The sequence below is a fragment of the Etheostoma cragini genome, chromosome 10 (genome assembly GCF_013103735.1).
Source record: "Etheostoma cragini isolate CJK2018 chromosome 10, CSU_Ecrag_1.0, whole genome shotgun sequence".
NCBI classification, from domain to species: Eukaryota; Metazoa; Chordata; class Actinopteri; order Perciformes; family Percidae; genus Etheostoma; species Etheostoma cragini.
This window is the reverse complement of record NC_048416.1, coordinates 22055435-22067175: the sequence shown is the minus strand read 5'-3', so window position 1 is coordinate 22067175 and position 11741 is coordinate 22055435. Positions and strand designations below refer to the sequence as shown.

The window sequence follows — 11741 nt, the reverse complement described above, 5'->3', positions numbered from 1 at the left end:
CCAACTGGTCAAAATCTTTGTAATATACAATATTTATTAAACGGATAAAACCAATATACAGAAGAAATATAAATTACCATGAATATAAATCATACCATACTTTTGAGCTAAAACCACTGGTCATTAAAGCAACACTATGTTACTTATTGTACCTTAAAATAATGTTTCCAAAATTGTTACAGTGGTACATCGACTCGTAACAGGGTGAACGGCACTTCTGCATTTGCTTGGCAGCTCTCTCCAGGCTATAACCACACTATGAAAGTATGCCAGATCGGGTAGCGGATCTGTAGTTCCAATGAGACATAACGGGACAATTTGGCACAGAAGCCGGAAAAGTAAATTGAATAAGCAACCATTATCAGAATTGATTATTCATTTCACAATATTTTTTTTAAACAACAATGTCAAATATTTGCCAATGTACTGTAAGTACTTGAGAATTTGCTTCTGGGATTGCCTTATTTTCCCCGTTAACATTTCATAGACACATTGAGAACATAATTGATAAAGAAGAGAATCATTGGTTGCAGCCCTACAAATAAAAACCAGCTTTTCACAGCATTCTTTAGCATGAACAATGTTATCAAGTAAGACCATCAAAGTTGCAATTGATATTAGGATTATCCATCAATCAGCATAACTCAGCATTTGTTTGAATAATGGAGATTCAACATTTAACCCACTGATTCAACGTTCAGAACGTTGACTACGTTAATAGATTGTAAATTGTATTTAGTAAAAGCCAATTTGAAAAGATGTGATGTAAACTTAGCATTGATGGAGATCTATGAACGGACTGGTGGAAGAAGTACTCAGATATTTATGGAAAGGTACATAAATATGAGTATCACAATATACTCTAAGTACCAAAAGTAAAAATACTCATGCAGAATTTCCATTTCAGAATCATATATAGGCTATTTTATTACTGGATTATATATTTAATGCATTAATGTGTACATCACTTTAATGTTGTAGATTGTGAAGGTCGAGCTGATTAGAAATATTTTAAATACTGCTGTGTATCTTAACCTATGATAATGTATCATATATTAGTAGAAATTTCTTATTAATAATCTGAATCTGCAAAGTAACTAAAGCTGTCAGATAAATGTAGTGGAGTAAAAAGTACAATCTTTGCTTCCAAGATGTTGTGCAGTAGAAGTGTAAAGTAGCAGAAAACGGAATTACTCAAGTCAAGTACAAGTACCTCAAAATGACAGTCCAGTTTGGGAGTCTTTGTAAAAGGCGGTGCAGGTTATGTTGATTCTGGCACGACACACTGCACCAGCATCACTTCAGCATCTAAATGTGAAGGGAAAACATCTGACTGATACAAGACACCAACAACATAAGCTGCTTCAAACCTCCTCACGTCTCCTGACTTTGCCTCTTAAGCAGGTCTGCTGGGGAGGCGCGCAGCAGTTGATCCAGCAGAGAACTGTGGAAAGATGGTGGTTTCACACAGCTGTCAACTGGAATAGAGGGGATCCTCACAGGCTGCAGGGATAAGGGGGCTCACTGCCTCTCTGCACTGGGAGTGGTCTTTCCTCTACTGGGGATTTGGCCAGCACTGAACATAATGCTCCCCCATTCAGCCACTCCTCTCACAAGACATAAAAGTTAACAGGTGTTTAACGTCAGAAGTGTTTCATATGAGAGTCAGAGAAATAGCCAGAGACAGCCAGAAGGGAGGGGTGGTGGCTTAGAGTTTTTTATTTTAGTTTTTTGCAGTACTGAAGTAGTTTGGATTGACAGATGGCGTCTGAGCCTGCAACGAATACACACCAGAGTGCAGGTTTATTTTGAAAATGCCTGTTTACTGACCAACATTTTGGGGTCAAACGTAGTTGCAGTATGTCAGCATTGTTTGTGGTTTTCGTCTGTTGCAGTGCAGTTTTAAAGAAAACATTTTTTTTTTTAGCTTTACAATGCAAAATACTTCATTTATAGGCAGTTGCATTGTATATCTAGCTTTCTGCTGTAATGTTTAATATGTGAGATAACTTCCCTTTACATTTTCAAATTACAATAACCTATTGTACTGTGGTAGTTTGCTTCAGAAGAAAAGGCAACACGCCAAAAAAAGCAGTTGTGTTATTCTCTTCTGGGTAGATCGTACATTTTCCAAACTGATTAATTTAAAGCCCCTCAAATCTTAAGTGCCCCACTACAACGTTCAATATTAATAATTTGATATAATTTAATAATACTAAGGCTACTAATCGTTAGTTGCAGCCCGAACTGTGTGGGTTGATCGGAATTGACTGACAAACTGTCACCTCCAGATTTTGATAAAAATAGTAAACTCTTCTACTGCTGTAAGTGTATTAATCCGCAGCTGAAAATAGTCCCCAATTAATGCTGTTTGAGTAACATTTGATTAAAAACCACAGTGCCCAGCTTTTTCAGGAAATCACTTGGCTTTAAAAATGAAACTTTTTATTTGCTTCTGCTTTTTAAAGATGTGGTTTCAGCAAATGGGCTGAGTGCCACAGACAATGAAGGCCATGATGGTAAAAACATAAATCTCTTCAACGATATACAAAAGCCTTAAAGGATAGTCCATTAATCTTGGTCAACAGACAAAACAAATCGCCAACAATTTTGATAATTGATTAATCATTTAGATCATTTATCAAGCGAACAGGCCTCCTATGTAGGGAGTTTCTGCTTTTGTCCATTTTATATCATCAAAATGTGTCGGATTGTTGGTCGTACAAAATATATTAAAATATGTCATGTTGAAAACCATGATAGTCAGCATTTTTTAATTTATTTTTGTAAGATTATTTGGGCATTTTAGGCCTTTAGTTATATAGGACATCTGAAGAAATGAAAGGGAAGAGAGAGGGAAAGGACTTGCAGTAAAGGGCCGCAGGTCGGAGTCGAACCTGTGGCTGCTGTGTCGAGAAGTAAGCTGCTACATATAGGCACCCACTCTACCGGGAGATCTACCCAGGCACCTTGGTGGTCAGTTTTTTGAACGTTCTAGCATTTAATTTCATAAAGACTAAATAATTATCGACTTCTACAAAAAATAACCCATAGATTAATAGACAACAGCCCCACTGTTGTACTCTAAACTGTTACCACCTGTCAGAGAGGCAAATCAGTTATCTGCAAATACTCGTCTGCTGCATACAGTCTATGACCCCCACCTCAACATAAGAAAAGGCCCATCATCTCTCAAGAATGTCTGAATGATCCTTGAAGTTTTAATAACTACATCAACTCCAATGTCCAAGAGGGGTATTTTTACATGTGACATGAAACCACTAAAAGGGGTCCGCTGCTTTGAAGGACGTCTTTATTTAGGCGTGAGCGGAGGAGAAAGGAAGCCGGTTGCAGAGACTTGAGCTGGCAGCCATAGACTCTTCAAGACCTGAGAAGCCTTTCATGATGTGCTTGAGCTGCATGTATTATCTGTTGCTTGCCAGAGGCGACTGGAAGCTCGTTTGTCAGCACAGCAAAGCCGAAAAGTAAACTATAAATCATGTCTGCACTATCTACACACATTAATTGGACTGTAACAGCGTGCTATCCCCCCATTTCAGCTCCTGTGTCTGCAGTAATGCAACCATTGCTGAGATGTTTTGAATAGCTTCCAAGAGACGCAGGATCTTCTCTCTGCTTGTCTCTTGCTTCCATTTACTGTATTAAGGGTTCTGTCCCAAGGGCTCTTCCATTTAGTGCTCCATCGCATGCAAGGATAATTTTTCTTTGGAGAAAGAGGGTTCAATTGTAACCTAGGCGACTAAAACCATACTTAAAGCTGGCAGTAACCCCCCTTCCCTTTCCTTCCACTTCCCAATGTTGAAGTTGATTAAGGGTGCTATCATGGTGGATCTGATATTTGGTGAGAAATCTAGAGGGCATTTTGGGAGCATTTACTGCAAATGACTCCTGGCAGTGCCCTCTCATGTATTGCTCCATCTGAATACAATTTGGCAGCTATTCCTCACATAAGAAGGGGGGGGGGGGGGGGGGGGGGGGGGGGGGGGGGGGGGGGGGGGGGTTGTACAGTATGGCGTGCTCTGAGCCTCCTTCTTCATACCAGCACGCAAGGGGAAAAAACTCCAAGAACTGTCATAAACACACCCAAGAGAGGGGGGGGAACGGAGATGTTACCACGGCAACTGGCATGTTGCTGCATCAGGCGTAATTTCTGTTTTAAACACCTGATTAAAGTTAGAAGAAGAGGCAGGAAAAAAGAGGAGCTGGTGGTGGGTGGAGGCAAACGTAATGGTCTAATATGCCATTAAAGTTTATTCCTTTACTGGAAAGGTCTTGGGAATTTCAACCCGGTGTTAAACTGGAGGATAAGAGACAAAGAGTCTGGGGGTATTAAAGAATTGTGTCATTGTAGGTAGGAAAAAATAGGAGAAAATTCACTTTTTCCCGGCACGGCTATTATGTAGTGATCACCTCATCTTTCCACAACAGCAGGTAGTCGCCAGCAGAGGGAGACGTCCTGTCCAGGAACAGTTTTATGTTGACTGCAAACACAAAAAGTGTCTTTTTATGTTGATTATATGTTCACCCAATACCAGTGCCATACAATTGATTGATTAGTCTTTAAGACTTTCCATACATTATTGATCCTTTAACTCATTTAAAGCAAAAATTCTATAAATTCACCGGTTCCAGCTACTCAAATATGAGGATTTGCTGCTGTTTTATATAGTTGTAGACTGAATATTCTTTTTGACAAAATAAGATATTTAAAGACACCATCAGTGGTGTCATGTTATGGGCATTCTTTCAACTATTTTTCAACATGTGTTAAGACTAAATGTGAATTAATGACAAAAAATAAACAGATTAGTCAATACTGAAAATAAGCATTAGTAAGTTCTCATGAACTAGCTCTACACCTTATGTATCTTTCTATTTATATATATGGTGTCTAGTATGTAATTTTTTCCAAATGTGATTTGACATAAACTGACAGACAATGCAGCAATAAAAAATTTCATTTTTTACTTTTGAAAGTGTTGCTACTTCTCCTGCCCCTACTACTAATTATAAATCATAATAATAAAAATGCACCATATCCTGAATGCTTATGGCTTATCACTTAAATTCATCAAAGGCTGCAGCTGTGTTGGAATAAGTTCAGTACTGTCCATAAGTTAAAATTTGAGGTACTTACTTAAGTTTTGACATTTAATGCAACTTTATACTACTCCACAACATTGATTTGGGAGCTAGAGTTACATGTGATCAGTATAGAAAATAGTAGGCATCCTTATAGAGTAAACAGTATATTATGAAGTAGTTACAATTAGCTCCACCTCGACCGACTACAACATTAAAGTATCGCTTATATATTACTGTAATGGCTCTGTATAATAATACAGTGAAGGGGGCCATTCTGCATTCTGAGTACGTTTGATACTTTAAGTACATTTTGTTGGTCATACTTTTGTACTTTTTAATTGCAGGGATTTTACACATGATAGAGTATTTTTTTATTGTATGGCTACTTTTACTTAAAATGATAATTGTCATACCTGAATTGGCTTTTGTTACTGCCATCCCACAGACAACGTACTGACCTGAAATAGGCCACTAAATGTTACATTTTAATGTATTATCAATTCAATTATGATTCCCTTAACTAAATTCTTCTTATAAATTGCTTAATTTATAGTTGTTAGTTGTTATATGGCTATAGTGTCTTCTTTTGTGTTTTTTTCAAATAAATAAATACCTACACTTTCAGTTGCTCAGATGATCACATTCGCTGTACTGTACATAAGAATCCCATCAACCCAGCAGTGTATCTGTTTTAAATGCCCCTGCAGTTGTCTGAATGAAAACCAAGCTGCTGTTTACATTTCCTGCCACTTACAGCTACTTACTGCTTATTACTCTTCCTCGCAGTGTGGTTATCAAAACACAGAGTAACCCGTGGAGCTCTGTTTGACATCACATTGATAGGCGCACACTGACTCACTTTGTTGGAGAATTGGCAGACAGTCTTATTTATTTTCCATTTTTTTCTCTCTGGGTAAAGCCGACTTTGCACGGGTCAGTGAGGCTGGTTTTAGGGCAAAAGACAACAGTATGGTATGAAAAAAAATGCATGAAGGACAGAGCGAAGAAAAACTTCTTACAGTACAAGAGATTTTAAAAACGATGTAATGTACCACTTATTGTGTATTGGCCTTGGGTGAAATGAGTATAGTTTCTAAAAGGCAGGGTGTGTCAAAATATCCAGACGGTGTCAGTGGTTTGGGCTGTTCCCAGTTGTGTTTTTATTGCTTGTGGTGATCCAGACTCACATCCCCGAGTTCACATGCAGCACTGAGACAATGCCACATCATTTCATTCAATTCATTTCCACAGAGCAAGACGATACAGTTCAACCAAGTCAGTGTTTAGGGGGCTTACAGAAGTTTAGAAAAAGAAGCATATGTCTTTGTAGCATTACATAGCTTACACAATATATAATAATACAAGTAATAGTGCAGGCTCTAATGCACAGACTGAACTTTAGTGTGTTTGGAGCCTTAAGGCACTAGATGTCAAAAAGTCAAGCTGAAGAGGTATTTTCAGTGGCCACTAGATGGTATAATATATGCATGCAACGGGTTTGCCCGAGGTGACAGCAGCACTGGAGTTAGATTAATATTATGTCAAGACCTGTCGCCAATTATTAATTTTTTCTTTCTTTGATATTGTCATAATTCTGAGAACAAAAAAAAACTAAATTAGCTTAATGGTTTATGCACCACAAGTAGTGCGTAGGCTAAATATCAAAAATCAAGTGCGATGAGAGAAATTATTAATTTAGTTTACGGGTCAAAATCTAAAACACACGATTTAATCCGCCTTTTTTATAGATTTGTATTAGTAAACGCCCCATAAATTAGGATTTAGGGAATAAGGAAAAATGGCAAAGCTTCAGAGATTAAAAGAAAAAATGAATTCCAAATTATTTTCACTTTAACGTCAGTGAGTCATTTGTCTCTCAAAATCAGCTGTTAGTCGCAGACGTTGAACGTGCAGAATACAAAACACGGATGAAATGAAAACAACACAATCTAAATCAGGTCCAGTCTTTTTAGCAGCTGATCAGCTGACAGCGTCACCGTTCATCTTCTGCATTGAGGGAGGTTTTCTTTAGTTTTTGATTATTTTTTCCACTTTATTTTTTTTTTTTACCAAGTAGCAGTTTAGCGGTAATACGATTATTATTAGTATTGTTGTTGGCATTATAATTAGGCCTATGTCATAATTATTAAATTTAAATGGTGTTCATTTATTATTCAATGCCTTTTTTTATTAAACACTCGTATCGATGCAGCACTGAAGTAATCAGGCCACACTTTAATTGATATTATTTTTTACGGACCAACAGCCTGATTCATTTCACTTCATATATTTCATACATTACCAGTCTAAAGAGGTCAGGGTTATTTATTAAAACTGGTTAAATTGATAAAGACTGATTAGGCAGATAGAAAGGAACAATACCACAGAAACACTTAATTATAAGAAAACAGTTATTAACCTGCCGGGTACAACATGAAGGTATGAATGCCTCAAATCATTCACACCTTTTTCTAATAGTCTGTGAAACCAACTGTTATCAAATAAAAGCAGCCTTATATCAGCTTAGTAAAATATCTCCCCTACGCGGGAAGCCGGGTAAAACCTTCTTTTAGCTTATGATATTTCCCAAAATATAATCTTAAGAAACTTTAGAATTTTAAATGGTTGAATGAAAAAAAGAAAAAAAAAAAGCTTTGAGATCTGCTCTGTAGACTGGCGACGTGAAAAACGACAGAGGTCACAATCCGGATCTGCAGCGACAGATGTTTGTCCACTTAAACCCCCGAGACTGAGCTGAGTTCCGCACTTCATATTTAATAAATGAAAATGCTTCATAATAGCCATGTTCGCCATTATGACGTTCAGAGGTATATAAACAGAGGGTGAATGTGTAAAAGAAATAAACACGCTTTCCATTAATGTTGAAAACAATGAAATCTAAAATGATTTGTGATATACAAATCGACTTCTTTTTGGAGTCAGATATTCTTATAATAGAAATAATTTCATTTCAGCTGTTTCAGACTGTGTTTTAGATTTTCACAGAAATAGATATCAGTGTTAACGGGATGTTGCACAGGCTGAGTGTTGCTACAAACGAATATATAGCCTATTAGGCATATCAGCAATTTTTTCTTGTCTAATGAAACCATTTTACATTACAAGTCAAGAGTTAGTTAAGTTACTTGTTTTAAAACTCATATTTACGCAATATAAACAAGTAGAGGCCTACCTGGTCATGGCGATCCATGATGCAGGCTGCCAAAGAAGTGATACAAGTGAGCAATTCGATGACTTGAAAGATTTGATGAAATGTAGTCATAGTAAATCGGTAACAATCTGACCCACGTTGTCCAGTCCAAAATATTACCAAAGAAAAACCGTCACATTACGCGTTACGCACCGAACTCCCAGCAGACCTGTTTGGATGGTGAAGGGTTAAGTTGATCAAAAGATGTCATATCCTACGAATTTATTGTCCTGATGCTGCATTCGAGTGATACACGGAACATGGGTCTATTTTATTTTTTGGTTGTGTTGTTGCTAAAATCTGTTTTCTTGCATCTCTGACTTTTACGCACGGGACTTTCTTTTTCTGACGGTATCAACTTTGAACATTAACAGCACAGATCGTTCTGCTCTTTAACCAAATTAATCATAAATCAACAATTAAGTTACAACAATCCATGCAGAGAAACAGTTCTGTTTTGGAAAAACTTTCCAAACTTTCAGTGGAAATAGTTTGTGTGGTTGCAACCTGGATGTCAGTTCAGCCTCTTGTAAATAAAAAATAAAAAAACTCCGATAACATTTCTTTAACTTTTTCCCACCCGGTTGAAAGCAGCATGACGTAGTTTACAGTGCCCAATCGTGAAACGTCTTTCCTCCTCCCCTGGCCAATGGGAGGCGACGAGGAGTGCCTGTCAGTCACAGGTAAGGGTTGGATGGTAAAAAAAAGTGGGTGAAAAGGGCCGGAGACTGGAGCGAGCCCGGGCTGATGGCAGAGATATGCGGAGGAGCAGCATCGTGCCTGCGGATGTAGCAGAAACTTTCCACGGCTTCTCCAGCAGGGATGCGACCAGGAACCAACATAGAGGAAATAAGTTAAGCGATAGCAGTGCTCCACGGAGGGAGTAGCCTAAAATGCGGATGAAGTGACATTTACTCCTCTTCCCTGGCTGGTTAATCATATCGAAGAACCGAGCAAATTTCACTCTTTTGAAAATGGCCGTTCGTGGTAACTCGCTGATGCCTTTCTCAATCCAAGCCATCCTGAATAAAAATGACGACAGCCGACACTTGCCGGATTTGGACATGTGCTTCTCCAAAACGGCTTGCTGGAAAATATTTGGCGGGTCTCGGAGAGATGATGGGGAAGCTTGTGAGCCGACGGACCAGAAAAGCTACGACTCAGATTCGGGACTCAGCGATGACAACGACAGCAAGACTCCAGGCGTGTGCAAGTCAGAGAAAGACGGAGACCCTGCATCGGATGTGCCGGAGGAAAGTTTGCAGGAGGAGACGGACCACGAGTCTGCAGCTGCAGAAAACGCAAAGAGTGACAGTGAGCCCAATAATGCAGGTGAGTAGGGCTGAAAGACTAACCAGTTGTACACCAAACAGAAAATAAAGTGTGGCTCTCTGGTTTGAATACAACTTCACGACTCAATGAAACTTCGGACTTAAAAAAAGATCCGTTTACAGTGCACAGAGTCGAGGACTCTTAACAGCGCAGTTTGATCTCGCTACAGTTTCGCAGAATAGCCTAATAACGAGCGCTGGTTGTGTTATTGTAGGATATCAGATCTGTTTGAAAAGTCGCTCCGCAACTTTTACGCACGGATTTGACTATAGTTTTACTAAAGACTATTAATGGATACCGTGGCTTATATAGTCGAACTGCCTCTATAGTACTAATTGTTATGCATTCTTTGGAGTCATCAGAGCTTTCAAGTACTTTATTCTGCAACGGCTCAATTTAAGTTTGTATAAAAGTTAAAAACTACCAGACGCATGCGGTTAATTGAATCATATTTTAAGGAAACAAAGTTCAACGTGTACTAAATTAACATCTGCACATGCACTAGTTGGGATGTTATGCCTGGATGAAAACTCTGACTTGCTAGAAAACTGAAAGCCCTGCTGTATGTGCACTCTATGATTCAATTTGATTTGTCCCTTTTTGTAGTAATCAGTCACATCCAAAACACGCACCAATCTCACTTTAAATCAGCATGTGGGATTCCAGCTGCATTAAAATAGAAAACAATTACAGAAATAAACTTGCATGTTGCATCTGCGTGTCCCCCTCTCCCAGACTCCAGCACCCTGGATGAGAAGAGCCTGGCGCAGCCCAAACAGCGGAAAAAGCGCTCCAGGGCCGCCTTCTCTCATGCGCAGGTCTTTGAGCTGGAGCGTCGCTTCAACCACCAGCGGTACCTGTCCGGGCCGGAGCGGGCGGACCTTGCGGCCTCCCTGAAGCTCACAGAGACTCAGGTCAAGATCTGGTTCCAGAACCGCCGGTACAAGACGAAACGCCGCCAAATGGCTGCCGACCTGATGGCGTCGACACCGGCAGCCAAGAAGGTAGCGGTGAAAGTTTTGGTGCGGGACGACCAGAGACAGTACAGCCCGGGAGAGATCCTGAGGCCCCCGCTGCTCTCCCTGCAGCCGTCCTACTATTACCCCTACGCCTACTGCCTCCCTGCATGGACACTCTCTGCATGTGCGGGGAATCAGTGAGAACTCGGTGACTGTATTTATTCATTTTTGTTTGGTTATTTTGCTCCCAGGAAGTCAAACTAACTAGGTTATACTTGTTTTCTGACAAGAGGATGAGACCTGAGGAATCTGCTCATCGGGTTGGCCAGATGAGGGGTTCCCAAACTGTTTTTTCCCATCCTCAAATACTTAAAAACGACTCCTTCTTTAAGACATTAAGAGTAGGATACATTAAGAGTATGTCCGGAGGAACCCCGTTAAAGAAGACATTTCTAATGGTTTATAGGCTGTTAAATCATAACTGTCTGAACTGTAGGTGAGTGGGAAAACTGAACCTCCTTATTAAATGTCAATATGTTAACCTTAAAGGAGTGACACCGTAATAACATAATAATAACTTGGAGCCCCCCAAGGACCTCTGACGCCCCCCCTCCCCCTGACCCCACTTTGGGAACAGGCGGCCTAAATACTCTGAAAATATCCCCTTATGTTGGTTTATATTTTACATGCGCCTTCCTACCTCTGCAGTGATTGGAAATAGGCATATTCCATTGACTTTTCATACAACTGTCTTTAGGTTGTGTTTTTGTTTCTTGCTGTGTTTGTAAAGGTAAGATTTCAGCACTTTTTAGCTATATAGCCTACGTTACGTTACTTTAATGTAAAATGCATTATAGTGTGGGCATGTACAGTGTCAGACTGAGAGGAGGCGGTCACTTGTGTTATTGGCCTGAAAAGGATCTCGTGGCAGGAAGCAGGCTTTAAAACAGACCAGCTTCTAATTGAAATGTACATGTGTTATGTGTGTTAAATGATTGTTTAGATCGAAAAAAAATTAAAACATATCAGGCATCACTTTCATTTGGATGCAATTTTATTTTAAGGTTTTAGGCTACCAAGTGTTGCCCAATATTGGGACGGAGACGTTTTTCTGTAATATGTTACCAATATGC

The 11741-nt window shown here is 39.3% G+C and overlaps 1 protein-coding gene and 1 long non-coding RNA gene across 2 annotated transcripts; one reads left to right on the top strand and one right to left on the bottom strand.

Moving 5' to 3' along the window:
• Positions 1 to 1089: 1089 nt before the first annotated feature.
• Positions 1090 to 8808, bottom strand: LOC117951726. The gene is made up of 3 exons (XR_004658240.1): positions 8300 to 8808; positions 4399 to 4502; positions 1090 to 1308 (listed from the first exon to the last, which is right to left on the bottom strand). It is a non-coding gene; the product is annotated as an uncharacterized LOC117951726 (long non-coding RNA).
• Positions 8809 to 9011: 203 nt separating this feature from the next.
• On the top strand, positions 9012 to 11643 carry nkx3-2 (NK3 homeobox 2). The gene is made up of 2 exons (XM_034883585.1): positions 9012 to 9649; positions 10385 to 11643. The coding sequence occupies exons 1-2, from the start codon at positions 9292 to 9294 to the stop codon at positions 10807 to 10809; spliced, it is 783 nt and encodes a 260-aa protein (XP_034739476.1). The 5' UTR covers positions 9012 to 9291; the 3' UTR covers positions 10810 to 11643.
• Positions 11644 to 11741: the final 98 nt, after the last annotated feature.

What these genes read in the sequence shown, in the direction of transcription:
- nkx3-2 (XM_034883585.1), top strand. Translation starts at nt 9,292, where the DNA reads ATGGCCGTTCGTGGTAACTCGCTGATGCCTTTCTCAATCCAAGCCATC. An exon ending in CAGTGAGCCCAATAATGCAG is followed by an intron (nt 9,650 to 10,384) that starts GTGAGTAGGGCT and finishes CCCCTCTCCCAG; the next exon opens with ACTCCAGCACCCTGGATGAG.